General features: G+C 62.7%; 4 protein-coding genes and 1 long non-coding RNA gene across 10 annotated transcripts; 2 read left to right on the top strand and 3 right to left on the bottom strand.

The window, feature by feature from the left end:
• Positions 1 to 832: 832 nt before the first annotated feature.
• Positions 833 to 7,560, bottom strand: SEMA6C (semaphorin 6C). Of its 3 annotated transcripts, XM_072358683.1 has the most exons (18): positions 7,548 to 7,560; positions 6,180 to 6,332; positions 5,955 to 6,069; positions 5,636 to 5,693; positions 5,325 to 5,381; positions 5,025 to 5,126; positions 4,813 to 4,903; positions 4,581 to 4,697; positions 4,413 to 4,501; positions 4,062 to 4,279; positions 3,649 to 3,780; positions 3,389 to 3,544; positions 3,070 to 3,303; positions 2,638 to 2,775; positions 2,493 to 2,570; positions 2,315 to 2,370; positions 1,996 to 2,040; positions 833 to 1,644 (listed from the first exon to the last, which is right to left on the bottom strand). In XM_072358683.1, the coding sequence occupies exons 2-18, from the start codon at positions 6,295 to 6,297 to the stop codon at positions 962 to 964; spliced, it is 2,487 nt and encodes an 828-aa protein (XP_072214784.1). In that variant the 5' UTR covers positions 6,298 to 6,332; positions 7,548 to 7,560; the 3' UTR covers positions 833 to 961. The 3 variants fall into 3 exon arrangements, with proteins under 3 accessions (XP_072214784.1, XP_072214786.1, XP_072214785.1); XM_072358685.1 differs by lacking the exon at positions 5,325 to 5,381; XM_072358684.1 differs by lacking the exons at positions 5,955 to 6,069; positions 7,548 to 7,560 and having other exon boundaries at positions 6,180 to 6,377.
• On the top strand, positions 4,592 to 8,684 carry LOC140263650 (uncharacterized). The gene is made up of 4 exons (XR_011905929.1): positions 4,592 to 4,722; positions 5,672 to 5,834; positions 5,962 to 6,076; positions 8,562 to 8,684. It is a non-coding gene; the product is annotated as an uncharacterized lncRNA (long non-coding RNA).
• Positions 8,249 to 12,744, bottom strand: LYSMD1 (LysM domain containing 1). Its single transcript, XM_072358691.1, has 3 exons — positions 12,571 to 12,744; positions 10,533 to 10,813; positions 8,249 to 8,714 (listed from the first exon to the last, which is right to left on the bottom strand). The coding sequence occupies exons 1-3, from the start codon at positions 12,643 to 12,645 to the stop codon at positions 8,579 to 8,581; spliced, it is 492 nt and encodes a 163-aa protein (XP_072214792.1). The 5' UTR covers positions 12,646 to 12,744; the 3' UTR covers positions 8,249 to 8,578.
• A 34-nt stretch (positions 12,745 to 12,778) lies between these two features.
• On the top strand, positions 12,779 to 18,558 carry SCNM1 (sodium channel modifier 1). 4 transcript variants are annotated; one of them, XR_011905928.1, is made up of 10 exons: positions 12,779 to 12,950; positions 13,342 to 13,412; positions 13,547 to 13,635; positions 13,719 to 13,804; positions 13,889 to 13,983; positions 14,064 to 14,200; positions 14,447 to 14,579; positions 14,659 to 14,777; positions 15,764 to 15,885; positions 18,276 to 18,558. XR_011905928.1 is itself a non-coding variant. In XM_072358688.1 (9 exons), the coding sequence occupies exons 1-8, from the start codon at positions 12,900 to 12,902 to the stop codon at positions 14,756 to 14,758; spliced, it is 762 nt and encodes a 253-aa protein (XP_072214789.1). In that variant the 5' UTR covers positions 12,779 to 12,899; the 3' UTR covers positions 14,759 to 14,777; positions 15,764 to 16,282. The 4 variants fall into 4 exon arrangements, 3 of the variants coding, with proteins under 3 accessions (XP_072214789.1, XP_072214790.1, XP_072214791.1); XM_072358688.1 differs by lacking the exon at positions 18,276 to 18,558 and having other exon boundaries at positions 15,764 to 16,282; XM_072358689.1 differs by lacking the exon at positions 18,276 to 18,558 and having other exon boundaries at positions 15,761 to 16,282.
• TMOD4 (tropomodulin 4) lies at positions 15,734 to 19,436 on the bottom strand. The gene is made up of 10 exons (XM_072358687.1): positions 19,106 to 19,436; positions 18,448 to 18,590; positions 18,209 to 18,365; positions 17,747 to 17,869; positions 17,369 to 17,458; positions 16,795 to 16,925; positions 16,430 to 16,537; positions 16,190 to 16,333; positions 15,946 to 16,090; positions 15,734 to 15,865 (listed from the first exon to the last, which is right to left on the bottom strand). The coding sequence occupies exons 2-10, from the start codon at positions 18,568 to 18,570 to the stop codon at positions 15,843 to 15,845; spliced, it is 1,044 nt and encodes a 347-aa protein (XP_072214788.1). The 5' UTR covers positions 18,571 to 18,590; positions 19,106 to 19,436; the 3' UTR covers positions 15,734 to 15,842.
• Positions 19,437 to 19,488: the final 52 nt, after the last annotated feature.

Here is a 19,488-nt window from a genome sequence, read left to right as displayed (position 1 = left end):
GAGCAGATCTTTTTTAAAGATGCCGAAACCTTTTTTTTTTTTTTTTTCTAACAACAGCTGTTTGCATTGCTGGAATATTTGTTTTTTGTTTGTTTTTTGATTTTTAATATATTTTTTGTTCTTATTCTTTGCAGTCTGTGGGTTGGTTCGGTCCTTTCGTTCCAGTTCTGTAACTGTAGGTGGTGGTGGAGGAGAATCCTCCGCTTAGACACACAGTTTGGGGTCTGACTGCTGGCCTCGTGTGGGTGGTAACACACCATTCCAGGGCTTCGTTAGGGCTCAAGAACAAACCCCACACTGGCAGTGGTGCACAGCTGCTCCAATGAGCTGTGGGGTGAGGGGCAGTGTCCCTGCCCCCCCCAGTTCCCCCCAGCACCTCCTGCAAATCGCATTACTGCTCTAATCTGCCCTTACAGGACCGGTGTTGCTCTGTGCCAGGCACAAGGCCCCCCGTCAGGGAATGGAGGTCGTGCCCCAGGTCTGTGCAGCCCCCCCCGGGGGGACAACTTGTACCCCCCCCTCTCCCCCCTCATCAGGAGCAGCTCTCCCTTCTACCCCAACCTCTGTTCCCTCTACCAGCTCCTCCCTCCCCCACCCCCCCCATCCCATCTCACACCCCAACAGAGCCACGTGGGCAGCTGAGTGCACTGATTGTCTCTTTAATTGCCCGACACGGTTTTAATTGCCCTACATGGTAGGACAGAGCCCAGCTCTGGGCCACAGCCCCCCCAGTACCCCCATCCTGTTCCTCCCCCCCCCCGGGTGGTCCCATTGCCCCCACAGCGCTGAATAAATTAGGGGAGAAGAAATGGAAGACAGGGAGGTGGGAACATGAGGGACCCCATCAGTGGGGGGGGCACAGCTTTGGGGGGTGGCCTATAGGGACATTTGTCACCTGGGGGTGGTGGGAGAGGGAACACTGCCCTCTGTGACCCTGCAGCACAGGGAACCCTGCAGGGGCTCAGGGCACTGGGGGGGGTTTGGGTGGCAGGGGTGGCTTTGTGGACAGGGGGGGCCTCATGGAGAGCGAACGCTGTAGGGGAATATGGTGGGGACCCCACGGTGGTGCCCCCCCTGGTGCCCCCAGTGAGTACATGCGGGTGAGGTTGCGTGCTGTGCCAGGTGGTCTCACTGCCCCCCCCAAGGAGTGTCTCTGTCCCAGTGGCCGGCGGGGTGGGGGGGGGCTGTCGGGGGGCACATCGAGGCGCCGGGGGTCTCTGTCCCATGGGGCCAATGGGGCAGAACCCGGCTGCACCCGGTTGGCCATGGGGCCAGGGGGGGACAGCGACCACCCTGCAGCTCCTGAGCACTCCAGGGTGGTTCTGAGTGGGGGTCCCGGGCCGGGGGGCTGTGGGGTGCTGAGCTTGTGGGGTGTCCTGGTGGGGGGCTCCGGGCTGGGCTCTGGGCTGAGCGGCTCTGGGGGTGGGTCCCAGGCCCCGTTGTGGGGGGGCAGCTGGGGGTAAAGGCGGGGGGTGGGCGGGGGGCGCGGGCTGGGGGGCTCGGGGGCACCTTTGGGTGCTGCTGGTCGGCGGGTGCAGGTGGCTCCCAGTCCTGCCACCAGTGCTCCCAGTACGAAAGCGCCCAGCACGCAGCCAACCAGCACCGGTACCGGCACCGTCGCCTCTGGAACTGCTCCACGGACCCCTGCAGGCGGCACCCAAAGGTGGCACCCGCATCCCCCCTGCCCACACCTCCCCCCGATCCCTTCCCCCTCTGCAGTCCTTCAGGTCCTTCTCCCACCCCGGTGTCCCCTCCTGTCCCCAAGGCCCCTCCGTTGTCCCCACATCCCCCTATCCCATCCCTAGCCCACAGACCTTGGGGTCCTTCTCCCATCCTTTGGGTCCTGTTCCCACCCCACATCCCCTCCTGGTCCCCAGAGTTCCTCCCATGCCCCTTCCCCACCCCACAGTCCCCTCCTGGTCCATGTTTCCCCCCCCCAGACTCAGGGTCCCCCCCCAGGGTTGTCCCACTTGGGGACACGGGGGTGTCACTCACCATGGGCCACGTCCCCATTGTCCCCATCCCCTGCAGATGCTGCACCTGGGAGAGCAGAGCAGGGTCGGGTTTGGGACCACCCATATCCCCCCACATCCTCTGGTGCCCCCCACGTGCCCCAAAGTTCCCCCTGGTGTCACCCAATGACCCCGGACATTCCCCATTGCCCCCAATATTTCCCACATCTCCCAATGTCCCCAAATACTCCTCTGTGCCCCCCACTGTCCCCATGTCCCCACACCTCCCACTGTCCCCAGCTGCCCCCCTTAATGCCATCTGCATCCCCCCCATAACCCCACATCCCCAGATGTCTCCTTACCTGCACAGGTCCCTGTCAGCCCGCTGGACCCCTCCACATCCTGCTCGAAGCCGTCCCTAGGGAACACAGTATGGACACATCGGTAACCCCCACACCAGGGAGGGGACACCCAGGAACTGGGGTCACCTCTGCCCCATAGCAGCCCCACACCGCAGTGGGGAGGAGGGGACACACTCACGGGAGGTCCTCAGAGAAGGGGACGCAGCCCCCAGGGGGCAGCCAGACGCAGTAGGGATCCCGCGCTGCCAGGCAGCTCCTGTGTGGGGTCAGCGCTCAGTGTGGGGTTGTGGGGGGGTCCCTTGTGCCCCCCCATGTCCCCATACCGGCGGCACTGCCCATGCTGGGCGCAGCGGCTCAGGGGCAGTCGCACGATGCACCCTGAGAAGGCGACGAAGAGCTCTTGGCCTTCGGGGTGCAGCTCCAACCCCAGCACCCGGCTGGCACCGCGTGGCCCCCGGCACCTGCAGACCCCACAGCCTCTGTAGTACCCAGAGGTGCCCCATGGTTCCCACAGGGCCCCAAAGCAGCCTGTGATCCCATAGCACCCACCTGACCCCATCAAACCCCCTGACTGCATAGCACCCACCTGCCCCCATTACATCCCCTGACCCCATAGCACCCACCTGCCCCCATCACATCCCCTGACCCCATCACATCCCCTGACCCCATCACATCCCCTGACCCCATAGCACCCACCTGACCCCACCTTACCCACGTGGCCCCATCAGTTCCTCACCCGACCCCACAGCACCCACCTCCCTGCCTCGTACAGCTTGATCTCCTCCAGCAGCACCGCCTCAGTGCCTCCATCCCCGCTGTTGTCCCCGTTGTCGTCCCCATGTCCCGCAGTGTCACCGTGCTGCCCGCTGTCCCCGCGGCGTCTTGTGGCCGTCAGCACCTTCAGCACCCTCCCGTCCTCCGACCCCACAAACAGCACCGTGTGGTTCCCTCGCGGCCCCGCGCCCACGTCCACCGCCAGCTGTGTCAGCCTGCGTGCACCGAGGTGCTCAGAGACCCTTTTCTTTGTGCCCCCAGGGCCACCCCACGTTTCCCAGACCCTGCTGGCCCCGTCACCTGGTGCCGGTTTGGGTGAAGAGCGGCCGTCCCCCGGCGGGTGCCACCACCCCGTGCAGCAGCGGGTGCTCCTTGGCAAAGGACAACGTCTCGTCGGGGATGTCCCCAGAGGTGACAATGGCAGCGGCCGACCCCATCCCCGCACAGCAACCGGGTCTGAGGACATCGGGGTACACACAAGGGGGGATATTGCGATGGGGGCGTAGATATAAGGGTGGTGAGATGTGGGGATGTGGTTATAGGGACACAAAGGGGGGTACCTGGGTCGGGGCACGCGCTCCTCGGGCACTGGGGGCCACGGGGCTGCGGCACCACGGGGGTCAGCAAAGGGTCCCTCGAAGGCGCGTTCCACATCCGCCAGGTAGAAGGCACAGATGGCCGAGCCTGGGATGCTGTGGGGTGAGATGGGGTGAGGAGAGGCACTGCCTGGGGACAGCGAGCCCGTGTCGCCCCACACAGCCATGTCAGCCTGTGTCTGCCCTCCCTGCAGGCTGTCCCCTGGTGCACCTGGGTTTCTATTTCCCCATCTGCCTGTCCCGTGTTCCACATCCCCAAAGCCACATCCCCGTGTGCCCTCGTATTCCTAAGCCCCCAATATCCTCACATCCCCATTATCCCATATCTCCATCTCCTCATGTCCCCATAGTCCTGCCGTGTCCATCCACCCTCACACCTGTTGCGCTGTGTCCCAAACACCGCCAGCACCGCGGGCCGCCCGTGCAGAGTGTGTGGAGCAGTGATGGCCTCGAGGACGTCGAAGTGGAAGGGGACGTCCCCGGGCACGGCGCACTGCAGCCTCTTCTTTAGGAACGACGTCCAGCGCCGCTCCAGGACCCGTGGGGACCCCCCGGCATCATTACGGCACACGCGGCCCACGCGGGATACTGGAACCTGCGGTGGGAACAGCAGCATGGGAAGGGGTCGGGGTCGGGATTAGGGTCAGGGCCAGAGCTATGGGATCAGCTTCATGCTCTGGATTGGGGTGGGGGCCGCTCCCACAAGGGCTGTAATTATGACACCCCACCTTCCCCGGCAGCCCCAGCTCCGCCGCCATCTCCCGGAAGAAGAAGTAGACATGCGCTCCATGGGGCATCGCGTGGATGAAATGCGGCTCTGGGGGAACAGTGTGGCCATCAGCACCGCCGTGACCCCAAACCCACAGTGCCCCACCAGCCCCGATGTCCCCACACACCCCGCAGCCAGCGGGAGCTGTACTTGATGCTGCGCAGCGCCGGGCCGCGCACGCTGCGGTAGATGACGGCATCGCTTGCCTGGAAGTCGGCCACGGTGGCGGAGTACAGACGGTCATCTATGGGGACAGCACCGTGGGGACGGTGAGTCGGGCAGTGCCACACCTGCCCCATATCCCCACGTCCCCATGTCCCCACATCCCCACATCCCCATGTCCCCTTGGGGTCACCCACCAGCGAATGTGGCTGCAATGCTCTGCCGTGCATCAAAGGGGCAGCGCGCCTGTCCGGGCAGCTCCTCACCCTCCTGCTGTAGGGTCAGCGCCTGCGGGACCCCATAACACCCCATGGGTTCTCACAGTGCCCACTAGGGGTCCCGTAGTGCCCCAGTGGGGTCCCATAGTGTGCAGTGGGGTCCCATAGAACACAGTGGGGTCCCCCCTTACCTGGTAGGTGCGGCACACAGGGCTGAAGGCGTTGGTCCCACAGACAAAGAGGGTCCGGGCATCGCGGGGCAGCAGCACACGGATGTGGTTGTGGCAGCCATCCTGTGGGGTGGCCCCATCACCACCCCATCATCATCACCCCATAGCCCCATCCCCATACACCTCAACCACCCCCCACCCTCACACCCCACACATACTCCACACACCCATCGCTCCCCCCGCCCCCTCCCCACATCCCCCACACACCTCATACACCCCCCACCCCACACCCTCCCCACCCCACACACACTCCCCCCCCACCTGCACCTCTCCCCGCACAGCACAGCCGGCTCTGTCCCGCGGTTCCCAGCTGACACTCTGGGGGGGGGGGGAACACAGCAGGTAGCACCAGAACCCCTCTGCCCCCCCACCGCCCCCCACCCACCTCACCCCCTCCCCAACCTCCCCCCCCATTATTGCCCCCCACTGCCCCCCTCCCACCTCACCCCCCCACCCCACTCCCCCCCCACCATTGTCCCCCACTACCCCACTCCCCTCACTGCCCATCGACCCCCACCCCCTCCACTCCCACTCCCCCATTGCCCCCCATAGTCCCCCCCCCTCCCCATTACCCGTTGTGGGTACAGCGCCCGTGGGTCCCCCCCCAGAGCAAAGGCGTAGAGGTGGTCCCTGTGGGGCACAACGTGGGGAGCGTGTGACCACACACCGCTGTGCAACAGGAGCACGGAGCAATGCATGAGAGCACACGAGCGTGCAACGAGAACGCAGGACTTTGCACAAGCGCGTGCAAGCGACATCAAGCCAACAGATGTGAGTACCGGCACCAACACGTGTGCAAAGAAACGCGGCCCTGCACACGGGAACGAGCACCCCTTGCACGAGCAGCCCCGCGCACACGAGCGGCTGCTCACACACGCCTTGCACGCTCACCGTGCAGCCACCAGCAGCGTCCCGTTGAGGCGCAGCATTCGCTGGAAGCCGATGCCGAACTCAGCGCTGCCGTTGTCCCCGCGGAGACCCCCGAAGCGCGGATAGGAGGCGGTGGCTGCGGGGTGAGTGTGTGTGTGTGGGCTCGGGGGTTGATCCCACGTCCCCGTTCCGTCCCCGTTCCGTCCCCGTTCCGTCCCCGTTCGGTCCCATCCCGTCCCCGCTCACCTGACAGCCCCACGGCGCTGCGTGGCTCGAGGTCCCGCGGGAAGGACAGCGCCAGCGCTGCGGGACCCACGAGGACGAGGAGGGGGAAAGGGGGGGGGGCCGCAACGCGGGGCGGCATCGCCGGGGCGGCCCCAGAGGTGGCACCGCAACGCGCTGCGCGGGGACAACGTCAGCCCCCCCCCCCCCATCCACAACACACAGCCATACAAGCCCGTAACCCCACAGGACCACATAGGACCCACAGCCCCATAGCACTCCATCGGATCTCATAGGACCCTTAACTCCATAGGACCCCATAACCCCATAGGATCCCAAAGGACCCACAGGACCCCATAACCCCATAGGACCCCATAAACCCATAGGACCCCATAACACCACAGGACCCCACAGGACCCCATAAACCCACAGGACCCCATAGCACAACAGGAACCCACACGACCCCATAACTCCATAGGACCCATAGGACCCCAAAAACCCACAGGACCCCATAACCCCATAGGACCCCATAACACCACAGGAACCCACACGAACCCATAACCCCATAGGACCCCATAACATCACAGGACCCCACAGGACCCCATAACCCCATATGACCCCATAAGCCCACAGGACCCCATAGGACTCCATAACACCACAGCAACCCACACGAACCCATAACCCCATACGACTCCATAACACCACAGGACCCCATAACCCCATACGACCCCATAAACCCACAGGACCCCATAGGACCCCATAGCACAACAGGAACCCACACGACCCCATAACTCCATAGGACCCATAGGACCCCATAACATCACAGGACCCCACAGGACCCCATAACCCCATACGACCCCATAAACCCACAGGACCCCATAGGACCCCATAGCACAACAGGAACCCACACGACCCCATAACTCCATAGGACCCATAGGACCCCAAAAACCCACAGGACCCCACAGGACCCCATAACCCCATAGGACCCCATAACACCACAGGAACCCACAAGAACCCATAGCCCCATACGACCCCATAAACCCATAGGACCCCATAACCCCATACGACCCCATAAACCCACAGGACCCCATAGGACCCCATAACACCACAGGACCCCATAACCCCATACGACCCCATAAGCCCACAGGACCCCATAGGACTCCATAACACCACAGGAACCCACACGAACCCATAACCCCATACAACTCCATAAACCCACAGGACCCCATAGGACCCCATAGCACAACAGGAACCCACACGACCCCATAACTCCATAGGACCCATAGGACCCCATAATCCCATAAGACCCCACAGGACCCACCACCCCACAGCCTCACAGGACCCCCTTGGACCCCATAACCCCATAGGACCCGCAGCCCCACCGCCCCGTACCGCTGAGCGCCGCGCCCGGAGCGCTCCCGCAGCGGCTCCGCCCCGGAACGGGGCCGGATTCGGACGGGACGGAGTGGGACGGGGCGGGAGGGGGGGGGAGGATGTGCAGGGATGGGAGGGGTTGCGGACACTCGTGGGCGTCCCACGCGCGGAGTGAACGCGTTGATTCCGGGGTAGTTCGGGTTGTGGGGTTTGTTTTGATGGGGGGGTCGCGGTGTCGCCGCGCTGCGCGGCCCCTTCTCCTCCCCCCCCCACCCGGCGACGCTATAATTAGCGCTAATCGCCGTAATGAGCTGAGCCCCGCGATCCCGCGTGTGCGCGCACGTGGGCTCCTCCCGCAGCTCCGCAGCGCCCACGCGGGACCGCGGCTATAGGGACCCGTTGGTGCCACATTCATTGGTGCCCCCCCCATCCCGCGTCCCCACAACGTCCCATTAGTCCCCCCCCGTCCCACCCACGTCCCCGCAGTGCCCCATTGGTGTCCCCACACCCCCATCTCATTTCCCCTCTCTCCACGCGTGTCTCTTTGGGGTCCGCGCCCCCACCCGGTGCCACCCACGGGGACACTGCGGGGTCGTCGTGTCCCCCCCCCCCCCCATCCACATTGAGGGCGCACGGCGACCTCTGGCGGCCCGAGGGGACTAATAGGGACAGCACCCGCATCCCACAGCCGGGATGGTGACCCCACAAGTGGGACAGTGCCGGGCTCCCCGTGGGGTGACACACAGGGCTCCCTTTATTTACACACTGTAGGGTGGGGAAACCCACGGCTGAACGGCACCCCATCACGCCGGGGGGGGGAGGGAGGGGAGTCTGGGACCCCCAACCCCAATAACACCCACAAAGACCCCAAAGCCATACAAATAAATAGGATCACAGGGAAAGCATCACCGGGTGAACCACGGCCCAGTGCAAGGGGTGGGGCTCCAGTCCCTGGGTTCGGCTGACCCCCAAAGTGGGGCACGACCCCCAAAGTGGGGCACGACCTGACACCCCCATGTCCTGTCCCCACAGTCTCGGTGTCCCCACGGTCACAACGTGAAGATCTCATCCTCGGTGTCACGCAGTGCAGCTGCCCGCCGTGTCCGGGTGAGGGGCTGAGCGCCCAGCTGGGGACCCCGCAGGGATGGACCCGGGGGGGGGAGAGGGACGGCGGCCTCGGGGACACTGTGGGGACATGAGGGAGGGGGGGGGAAGTGAGCGGTGAGCCCATAACCAAACCCCATAGAAAGGGGTTGCTGTGGGGTGGGGGACATGGGGTGGCAGTGAGCGGTGATCCCAGAGCCAAAGTCAATAGCAGAATGGGTTGGGGGACATGGGGTGGTGACAGTGAACAGGGGGGCAGGCAGTGAGCAGTGACCCCATAAGCAAACCCTATAGTGAGAGTGAGATGGGGGGGGTGACAGTGGACCCCAAACCCCATAGAAAGGTGTTGGTGTGGGGTGGGGGATACGGGTTGACCCCAGAGCCAAATCCCATAGCAGAGTGGGTTGGGGGACATGGGGTGGCAATGAGTGGTGACCCCATAACCAAACCCTAAAGGAAAAAGAGTGAGATGGGGGACATGGGGGGGTGACAGTGAACAGGGGGGCTGGCAGTGAGCAGTGACCCCATAACCAAACCCCATAGGAAAGTGAGAGTGAGATGGAGGGGGGGGGGGTGTCAGTGGACATGGGGGGGGGGGGCAGTGAGCAGTGACCCCATAACCAAACCCCATAGAAAGGTCTTGGTGTGGGATAGGGGACATGGGGTGGCAATGATTGGTGAGCCCATAACCAAACCCAATAGGAGAGTGAGAGAGTGCAGTGTGGAACATATTGGGGTGACAGTGGACAGGGGGGCTGGCAGTGAGCAGTGACCCCATAACCAAACCCTATAGTGAGAGTGAGATGGGGGGGGGTGACAGTGGACCCCAAACCCCATAGAAAGGTGTTGGTGTGGGGTGGGGGATACGGGGTGACCCCAGAGCCAAATCCCATAGCAGAATGGGTTGGGGGACATGGGGTGGCAATGAGTGGTGACCCCATAACCAAACCCTAAAGGAAAAAGAGTGAGATGGGGGACATGGGGGGGTGACAGTGAACAGGGGGGCTGGCAGTGAGCAGTGACCCCATAACCAAACCCCATAGGAAAGTGAGAGTGAGATGGAGGGGGGGGGGGGCAGTGAGCAGTGACCCCATAACCAAACCCCATAGAAAGGTCTTGGTGTGGGATAGGGGACATGGGGTGGCAATGATTGGTGAGCCCATAACCAAACCCAATAGGAGAGTGAGAGAGTGCAATGTGGGACATATTGGGGTGACAGTGAACAGGGGGGCAGGCAGTGAGCAGTGACCCCATAACCAAACCCTATAGTGAGAGTGAGATGGGGGGGGGGGGGGTGACAGTGGACACAGGGGGTGGCAGTGAGTGGTGGACCCCAAACCCCATAGAAAGGTGTTGGTGTGGGGTGGGGGATACGGGGTGACCCCAGAGCCAAATCCCATAGCAGAATGGGTTGGGGGACATGGGGTGGCAATGACTGGTGACCCCATAACCAAACCCTATAGTGAGAGTGAGATGGGGGGGGTGACAGTGGACCCCAAACCCCATAGAAAGGTGTTGGTGTGGGGTGGGGGAGACGGGGTGGCAATGAATGGTGACCCCATAGGCAAACCCCATAAAAAAGGCTTGGTGTGGGGTGGGGGATACGGGGTGACCCCAGAGCCATAGCAGAGTGGGTTGGGGGACATGGGGACATGGGATGGCAATGAGCAGTGACCCCATAACCAAACCCTATAGAAAGGTGTTGCTGTGGGGTGGGTGACATGGGGCGGCACTGAGCGACGTCCCCATAACCAAACCCAATAGGAAAGTGGGTCAGTGTGGGATTGGGATACACGGAGTTGGTGGTGCTGAGAAAGCCAAACCCCATAGTGGGGTGGGGGCTATGGGGTGGCTATGGGGTGGCTGTGGGGTGGCTGTGGGGTGGCTGTTGATACTCACCTGATGCGCAGCTGCTGCTCCACCACCGCAGCTTTGGAGCGGCCGATGTCGGCATCGAGGCGGCGCAGGAAGTCGCTGGCTGTGAGGTCGGTGCTGGTTGTGGTTGTGGGGCTGGTTGTGGTTGTGGGGCTGGTTGTGGTTGTGGGGCTGGTTGTGGGGTCTGTAGGTGCTGACCCCATGGGATCCACGTTGGGGCAGCTCGGAGGGGGGATGAGGAGGGTGGGCTTCAGGAAAATGGTGTCTGATGTGTAGAGGCGGTTGGCGCGTTTGATCTGCTCCATCTGCGGGACAGAGATGGGGGTAGGGGGGGTGTGTGTGGGAGGGTGAACAGGGGGTAGGGGGGGGGGTGGGGGGTGGGATATGGGGGGAGATGGGGGATGGGGGGGTGGGATATAGGGGGGATGGGAGAGGATGGGATGGATATGGGATGGGATGGGATGGGATGGGATGGGATGGGATGGGATGGGATGGGATGGATATGGGACGGATATGGGACGGATATGGGACGGGATGGGATGGATATGGGATGGATATGGGACGGGATGGTATGGATATGGTATGGATATGGGATGGATATAGGATGGATATGAGATGGATATGGTATGGGTATGGGACGGATATGGGATGGATATGGGATGGATATAGGACGGATATGGGATGGGACGGGATGGATATAGGATGGATATGGGACGGGATGGGATGGATATAGGATGGATATGGGACGGATATGGGACAGGATGGATATGGGACGGATATGGGATGGATATGGGATGGGATGGGATGGGATGGATATGGGATGGATATGGGACGGATATGGGACGGGATGGATATGGGATGGATATGGGATGGATATGGGACGGATATGGGATGGATATGGGACGGATATGGGATGGATATGGGATGGATATGGGATGGATATGGGATGGGATGGGATGGATATGGGACGGATATGGGACGGATATGGGATGGATATGGGACGGGATGGGATGGATATGGGATGGATATGGGACGGGATGGTATGGATATGGGATGGATATAGGATGGATATGAGACGGATATGGTATGGGTATGGGATGGATATGGGATGGATATGGGATGGATATAGGACGGATATGGGATGGGACGGGATGGATATAGGATGGATATGGGATGGATATAGGATGGATATGGGATGGATATGGGACGGATATGGGACGGGATGGATATGGGACGGATATGGGATGGATATGGGATGGGATGGGATGGGATGGATATGGGATGGATATGGGATGGGATGGGATGGGATGGGATGGATATGGGATGGATATGGGACGGATATGGGATTGATATGGGATGGATATGGGATGGGATGGTATGGATATGGGATGGATATAGGATGGATATGAGACGGATATGGTATGGGTATGGGACGGATATGGGATGGATATAGGACGGATATGGGATGGGACGGGATGGATATGGGATGGGATGGGATGGGATGGATATGGGATGGATATGGGACGGGATGGATATGGGATGGATATGGGATGGATATGGGACGGATATGGGATGGATATGGGATGGATATGGGATGGGATGGGATGGGATGGATATGGGATGGGATGGGATGGGATGGATATGGGACGGATATGGGATGGATATGGGACGGATATGGGATGGATATGGGACGGGATGGGATGGATATGGGACGGGATGGGATGGATATGGGATAGATATGGGACAGGATGGTATGGATATGGGATGGATATAGGATGGATATGAGACGGATATGGTATGGGTATGGGACAGATATGGGATGGATATAGGACGGATATGGGATGGGACGGGATGGATATGGGATGGATATGGGATGGGACGGGATGGATATGGGATGGATATAGGACGGATATGGGATGGGACGGGATGGATATGGGACGGATATGGGATGGATATAGGATGGATATGGGACGGGACGGGGGAGGGACGCGGCGGGGTCGTGGGTTAGGGCACTTGCGGTGCCCGCTGTGGGTTCACCCCGCTGCCCCCCCCCCCCCCTCACCGTGACTCCGTAACGCAGCGCCAATCCCGGCAAGGTGTCCCCCGGCCCCACGCGGTGCTCCCGACCCCCGGCCATAGCGGGGCTCCCCGCCACTCCCCGGCCCTGCTCGGGCCCGGCGCGGAGGCCGCTGGGCGTCGTAGTTCAGCGCCCTTCGGGTCCCGCGGCGGAAGTGCGACGGAGAACTACAATTCCCGTCGTGCCTCGCGGCTCCGCCGCGCCGCGCTCCCCATTGGTCAACACACCCGCGCGAGGCACGACGGGACGGAGGACCCGGAAGCGGACGGCTGGGCGCTCCCCATGGCGACGGCGGTGCGGCGCTGGGCTCCGCCATGTCCTTCAAGCGGGACGGTGACGACGCGGGGCAGCTGGCGGTGCTGCAGGTAAACCCTCCCCAACCCGGCAGCAGGTTCCTTTGGCGGACGGAGGGGGTGGTTAGGCCTTTGGAGGTGGTTAGGCCTTTGGGGAGGGTTAGTTCTTTGGGGGTGGTTAGGCCTTTAGGGGTGGTTAGGCCTTTAGGGGTGGTTAGGCCTTTGGGGGTGGTTAGGCCTTTGGGGAGGGTTAGGCCTTTGGGGGTGGTTAGGCCTTTAGGGGTGGTTAGGCCTTTGGGGGTGGTTAGGCCTTTGGGGGTGGTTAGGCCTTTAGGGGTGGTTAGGCCTTTAGGGGTGGTTAGGCCTTTGGGGGTGGTTAGGCCTTTGGGGGTGGTTAGGCCTTTGGGGAGGGTTAGGCCGAGGCGGGGGCCGCCCTCACGGCTCCTCGTTGCCCCCCTCGCAGAGGAGACGCGTGTCGGAGCTGTTGGCCAATTACATCCCGGAGGACGAAGCACTGCTGCTGAGGAGCGGGAGGTGAACGGCGGAGACCCCCAAGTGCGGGGGGTGGGAGGGGGGAACCCCCATAGCAGGAGGGCCGCGGGCCCACCGGAGGGCCCAGCGATGCTCTCCGTGACGCTCCGATCGCTCGGTGGTTCATCCCCACACAGGTACGCCTGCACGGTGTGCCCGCACCGCCCCGTCTTCGACACGCTGGAGGTGCTGGCGGTGCATCGGACCGGCAAGAAACACGTGGGCAGTGAGTGAGGGGCTGTGAGGGAGGAGCAGTGCTGAGACCCCCCCCCCCCCCCCACACACACACACCCACCCCTTCCCTTCCAGGCCTCCGGCGCTGCTATGGCGGCAGCCGCACGCAGGAGGCGGCAGTGAGGGAGCAGCAGTGCCAGGAGGTGCCGGTGGGCGCTGAGGTGGGTGCGGAGCTCCCTCCCCTTCCCTATACACCCCCCAAAGGGCAGCTCTGAGCTCTGCCCCCTCCCCCATCCCCCCCGCAGGGCTCCCCAGCTCCTCTGCTGCTCAGGACGAGGCGGATCGCACAGAGCGCGCTGCTGAAGGCAGCTCCATACAACAGCTGCTGCAGGAGGACGGGGTGAGGATTCAGCTCTGCAGCATGGGGAGAGCCTTCATCCCACCCCCATCAACTCCAAGCCCTGATGGTGTCCCTTGCAGGGGGGATGGAAGCGGTGTGAGAGCAGGAAGGACCCGAACGGGGCCGAGTGCTGCCCCGACAGCCATGAAGGAGCACAGAGATGCAGTGGAGGCCACAGCTGCAGTTGTGCTGCCCAGGCAGTGCAATGGGAGGGGAGGTGAGTGCTGTCAGAGCTCAGAGTTGGGCTTTGTGCTGCCGGGAGGACATGGGAGGCGTCTGGAGGAGGGAGGGGAGCTGTGGGGGTCTGCAAGCAGCTCAGGGGATGGGGTGGATCTGCCTGGAGAAGAGGAGCTGTGAGGGCTGCTGAGACACTGTGCTGAGGGCTGTGGTGCAGTGGGAAGTATATAACTGGATTCCTCCAACCCCTGTGGTTCTCTGATTGTTTCCTCTCTCTGCTCTGCAGAGGCAGCCGTGGATTCCACCCACACTCAGCGGGGCGGCCCGAGGGGGGCTCAGCCATCACCGCCCCCCAGTCAACCCACAGCTGTCAGCCCCACACGGCGCCAGGCGCTGCAGCGATACCTACAGCTGCGGAGGTGAGCGGGGTCTGCGGGTGTGGGACCCCCATCGCTGCCCTCCTGCTCAGCCCTCCTCCATCTGTCTGTCCGTCTGCAGTGCTGGATGGATCCAGGACCCCTCTGGGAAGTGGGTGAAGGATGAGAACGCCGAGTTTGACTCTGATGAGGATGAGCCCCCCGCGCTGCCACCCACCTGAGGCGTTCAGCCCCACCGCTGTGAGAATGGGGCAGCTGGAGATGAAGGGGTGTGCAGGTCGAGGGGAAATACAGCCTGGTGCTGCGGGGTCCCCTTGTTTTGTGCTCACAGAGTGCCCCTTTTTGAGGGCGTCTTTATTGTAGCACTGCGGTCTCGCTGTGGGCTCTGGGCCGTCCCCAGCTGTCCCTGCTCCAGGTCACGCTCAGTGTGGTGCAGACATGGTTGCCTGTGGGGGTCGTGGCCTTTAGGCAGCGTTGGGCTCCCCTTCCTCGTGCACCCAGCAGCTGTCCCTGCAGTCGGCGGAGCGCCCAGCCACGTCACCCCCACCTCCCCCCATCAGCCTGTGGGTCCTATGGGTGCTCCCATCTCAGGACACAGCCCTGCCAACTCCCAAACCACTGCCCACCCCCCAGGGAGAGGACCCCCCCCCCCAGCCCTTATGTCCCGTGGGCCCCAGAGCTCCTGTCCAGGGTGGGGGGGGGCTCCCTGGCAGCATTGCCCCGGCTGATGTTACACCTGGGCACTGGGATTTACCCGCTTGCTCAGCTCGGGGCCATAAATAGTTGTTGGGATGGGTGCCAGGGCTGCAGTGGGTGCCAGCACCAACCCTACACCGGGCTGGGGGGCTCTTCCCAGTGCCCTGCAAACCCTCACCCACCCCACAGACTCACAGTGCTGCCTGCTATGGGGCTCTGGGTGCCTGGCTCTGAGCTCCATGGGTGCCCACCTCCCTGCTGGGGGTGCCTCATTCCTCCCCCCCCCCCCCCCAAAATCCTGGCATTGCTCCGGGCCCTGTAACCCAATCCTTTGGGTATAAATACCCCGACCTGACCATGCAGCTTGCTGCTTCCCGAGGGGATCCAGAGGTCCGTCTGGGCCCCTTAACGAGCCTTTCGTTAATCGTTCGAGGTAATTGGGGCCCTCTGGGTCTCAAGCTGTGAAGGAGGGCATTACACTCCACAAGCCAGCTCCAGCCCCGTGTCTTCGTCCTCTTTATTTACAGCAGATCCGGCCCCAGGGAGCCCAAAGCAGAACCCGTGGCTGAGCCGAGCTCCGGGCTCCAGTGGGGCCGTGATGGGGGACGCTCAGGTTTTCTTCTGCTTGCGACCTGGCGCAGGGGAGAGGCAGGTCAGGTCCCGAGATCCTATTAACCCTTTAATTTGGGGGGGGGGGAGGGGGGTCACTCACGGAGCTCGTTGTTGCGGGTGATGGCGATGGCAGCACGGGCACGGGGGCCTTGCTGTGTGAAATGGTACCCGAAGCGCACGACGGAGGGGCACTGCTCCAGCATCGTCGCCATCTCCATCTCCACCGTGTCCCCCAGGCGTTGGCACTGCAGGGCAGTGGTACCATGGGGCAAAAGGGGAATTCAGGAGCCCCTCCATCACAACCCCCCCGACCCCTCCTGGTCCCTGTGGTTGCCCATCCTCACCTGGTTGTCCACCTTGAGCTCGCTCAGGGTGCTGTTCTGGTACATGGCCTTGATGACGCTCATCATGCCGGTGCTGGTGATGAAGTTGGACTCAATATTGAGGCTCTGCAGCGTTTTGTTTTCTGCCAGCATCTCAGCCACAGCCTGCGGGATGCCCGTGTCACCTCGGGGTGTCACCTCACCTCACTGGGGCTGCCCCCCCCCCCTTTTGGGATGGTGGGGATGTGGGGATGGACTCACATTGGCCACAGGGTCGTTGCTGCGGGTCGCCACCAGGCTGAGCTTCTTGACGTGGGTGTTGGTTTTCATGGCCTCACAGATGGCCTTCAGCGTGGAGATGGGAATGTCCTGCAGCGAGGGGGACGTGGCTGTTAACGATGGGGTGGGAATGGCCCCATAGTGGTGCATAGAGTCACCAGGGGATGCACCGCAGGGGTCTGGATGTCTCCAGGGACACAGCCGTCCCCGAGAGCACGCAGGTTGTTGTTGAAGGGTTGCAAGTGGCACCAATGGGACACGATAGGTAATATCAAGGGGGGCACAGCACCTCCAGAGACCCCCCAGGTACCCCAAGGTCAGCCCAGAGCCGTGGGTGCCCCCCTCACCTTGATGTTGTTGAGGTTGACGTCCTCCAGCGCGCTGTCGTTGGCCTGGATCTGTCGCAGCGTCTCCTCCACGTTGGTGGGGTTTGGGGGCTCATCTGGCACTGGTTTGTATTTATCTGGCTTCACCACACCTGGGTTGGGGGGGGGGGGACACAGGGGTGTGTGTGAGGGATGGGGTTTGGTGGGGGTGGTGATCCCAACCCTTCTGGTTCTGTGATCCCATCATTCTGTGGGCAGTGGGGGTGGGTTGGGGTTGGTCTGGGTGGCCTCAGAGGTCGTTTCTAACCTTCATAGTTCTGTGATCCTATTTAGGGACATGGTGGGGCCGGGTTGGGGTCGGACCGGGTGACTTTGGAGGTCTTTTCCAACCCCAGTGATTCTATGATCCTTTAATTGAAGTGAGCGCGGTGCGGATGGGTCAGGATTGGACTTAGAGACAGTGGAGGTATTTTCCAACCCTAATGACTGTGTGACACGTGGGTGTGCACAGAGGTGGGCTTCCCTCACCCCAATCCCACCACCAGCCCCACTGCCCCCCCCCTTATTCTCCACTCTCCCCCCCACATCAACTCACTGTTGATGCCCTCCGTGTTGCTGATGGTCCCGCTGCAGATGGCGTCGTAGTACTGCTTGTTGCTCATCAGTGTGTACATCCCCAGGATGGCTGTCAGACACCCATGGGGTCACCACGCACACCAGACTCCCCCCCCAGGGCCCTTCCAGGGCAGCTGCAGCCCCACAGGGGTTGGGGGTTGTAAGCTGAGTGCAGGGAGATGCTGCTGTTGGAGCCAGGGGATGGCAGGGACTCGGTGGTCACAGCATGAAGGTTGGGGGATATGGGTGTGATATGGGGATGGAGGTGGGGTTGGGGCAGGGGGTGTGCAGTGCTGTAGTGCAACAGCAGCTCGGTGTGAGGGGTTGGTGTGACACAGCAGTGCTGTGCTGGACCCACCTGCAATGTCACACATCTCAGCCTCGGTGGCGTTGGCCAAAGCCTCCTCCAGCTCCGGCTCCAGCGTGATCTGCTCCTCACGGGGGATCTCTCGTGTTGGGTTTTTGGGCACAAAGGGTTTCCCTGTGCAGTGGGATGTGACTCACACCTTGCACAGCCCCACAGCAAGGAGTGACACCAACCCCGGGGTCTCGGTGACCCCCATGCAAGGCAGGAGCAGCCAGGGAGGGGGACGTAATGAGGGGTGGCAGCACAGGGGAGGGGTTGGCAGCACTTGGGGGGTGGCATTGCCAGCACTGTGACATTGCCAGGGGGTGGCCATGCCCGGGGCTGGCTGGGGACCAACTCGCCCGGGACATCTGAGCTGCTGGTGAGCTCCGTGCCGCCAAGCTAAATATACCTGGTGCTGCAGTGCCCTGTCCCCCCACCGCGTCCCCCCACCACGTCCCCCCGTTCCCACACCTTTCTTCTCCCCAGTGAATGGCACCAGGTCTTCCCGTTCCTTGGCCTCCAACGCTTGCTTCTCCAGGTGCTGCAGCAGCGCCTCGCGGTCCAACGGTCCCGTCGGGCTCTTCTGTGTCTGATCCCGTTGCCGCAGCCCCGCCGGCAGCAGCACGTTCTGGACAAGCACCGGGGGACACCCATGGGTGCCTGACCCCCCATCACTCCCATCCTGTGCTGTGCTGACCCCCCCAGCGCACCTCGGGGTCCATCTCCAGCAGCTCCGTGTCCAGCTGCTCCAGCTCCTCGGCCGACAGCTCCTGTAGGATCTTGTCCTCGTCGATGTCCCGATATTTCTCCAGCTCTTGCCGGTAGGATGTCATGGCTGTGGGATGGGGGTGGCCTGGGGGGCGGGAGGGGGGGCATGTGACACTGATACCTCCACCCCTCAGTGTGCCACAGCTGTGCCATGGGGGTTATTGGGGGGCTGAGGGGGGTCCTGTTGGCCGGGAGCTGTGGGGCAGTTCTGGCTGTGGGTCAGACTCAGGCCTCACTGTGGTGCTTTTGGGGAACCTGAGTTACAGCTCAGCGCTGCTCCCCACAGCCCTCCATAACCCCCCCCCTTCTGCACCCCGCAGCCACCCAGGGAGGAACCACGGGCACACGCTCATGACGTGGATCCCCGTGCCCCCCGAGGGACCCACATGGGGTGGGGATTTGCCCCCAACCCGCAGCTCTGAGAATGGGAAGGGGCTCTCCAGGGGGACACCACGGTAACCCCAGAGCTGACAGCCGCAGGAGAAACCCAACAGCACCGCTCAGCACGGGGACCCCCAGCTCACCCTGTGACCCCCCCCAAGCCGGTGTCCTTAGTGGGGACACCCCCCCGCCCCCCATCCCTCCCCCCCAAGGCCATACCTGGCTGCTGGCCGGTGCTGTGTAGCCTGCCTGGGCTGTGCCCGGTGCTGAGCCAAGGGCTCCGGCCGCGCAGGGCATGAGATCAGCGTTTTATTCTGCGAGCCGGCAGTGGGGAGGGGCGAGATCACATATCCCGCTGTTATCGAGCCCTACCAGCGCCCCGCGCAGCTCCACCCCGGTACCCGCCGCCCTCAGGAGCCCCCCCCGGGGCATCAGAGCTCACTGCTGCATCCACCCCATACCGGGGGAGGGGGGAGAGGTTTGGGGTTGGTGCTGTGGGAGGCACCTCTGTCACTGCAGGGAGAGGCTGCCCTGAGACAGCCTGTGTGCCCCACTCACCTCCAGCCCCTCTGAACACTCTATGGGGGGGGGGTGCATGGGGC

The sequence above is a fragment of the Excalfactoria chinensis genome, chromosome 32, assembly GCF_039878825.1.
Source record: "Excalfactoria chinensis isolate bCotChi1 chromosome 32, bCotChi1.hap2, whole genome shotgun sequence".
Classification (NCBI taxonomy): domain Eukaryota; kingdom Metazoa; phylum Chordata; class Aves; order Galliformes; family Phasianidae; genus Excalfactoria; species Excalfactoria chinensis.
Note: the sequence above shows the minus strand (reverse complement) of the source record. Positions and strands in the feature narration are given on the sequence as shown.

What these genes read in the sequence shown, in the direction of transcription:
- SEMA6C (XM_072358683.1), bottom strand. Translation starts at nt 6,297, where the DNA reads ATGCCGCCCCGCGTTGCGGCCCCCCCCCCTTTCCCCCTCCTCGTCCTC. An exon ending in TTTGGGACACAGCGCAACAG is followed by an intron (nt 3,781 to 4,061) that starts GTGTGAGGGTGG and finishes CTCACCCCACAG; the next exon opens with CATCCCAGGCTCGGCCATCT. An exon ending in AAGCTGTACGAGGCAGGGAG is followed by an intron (nt 2,776 to 3,069) that starts GTGGGTGCTGTG and finishes TGGGGTCTGCAG; the next exon opens with GTGCCGGGGGCCACGCGGTG.
- LYSMD1 (XM_072358691.1), bottom strand. Translation starts at nt 12,645, where the DNA reads ATGGCCGGGGGTCGGGAGCACCGCGTGGGGCCGGGGGACACCTTGCCG. An exon ending in CGCTGCGTTACGGAGTCACG is followed by an intron (nt 10,814 to 12,570) that starts GTGAGGGGGGGG and finishes TCTGTCCCGCAG; the next exon opens with ATGGAGCAGATCAAACGCGC. An exon ending in GAGCAGCAGCTGCGCATCAG is followed by an intron (nt 8,715 to 10,532) that starts GTGAGTATCAAC and finishes ATGTCCCCACAG; the next exon opens with TGTCCCCGAGGCCGCCGTCC.
- SCNM1 (XM_072358688.1), top strand. Translation starts at nt 12,900, where the DNA reads ATGTCCTTCAAGCGGGACGGTGACGACGCGGGGCAGCTGGCGGTGCTG. An exon ending in CTGCTGCTGAGGAGCGGGAG is followed by an intron (nt 13,413 to 13,546) that starts GTGAACGGCGGA and finishes ATCCCCACACAG; the next exon opens with GTACGCCTGCACGGTGTGCC. An exon ending in AGGTGCCGGTGGGCGCTGAG is followed by an intron (nt 13,805 to 13,888) that starts GTGGGTGCGGAG and finishes TCCCCCCCGCAG; the next exon opens with GGCTCCCCAGCTCCTCTGCT.
- TMOD4 (XM_072358687.1), bottom strand. Translation starts at nt 18,570, where the DNA reads ATGACATCCTACCGGCAAGAGCTGGAGAAATATCGGGACATCGACGAG. An exon ending in TGAGATGTGTGACATTGCAG is followed by an intron (nt 17,459 to 17,746) that starts GTGGGTCCAGCA and finishes GGTGTCTGACAG; the next exon opens with CCATCCTGGGGATGTACACA. An exon ending in CACCCGCAACAACGAGCTCC is followed by an intron (nt 15,866 to 15,945) that starts GTGAGTGACCCC and finishes CCCCTGCGCCAG; the next exon opens with GTCGCAAGCAGAAGAAAACC.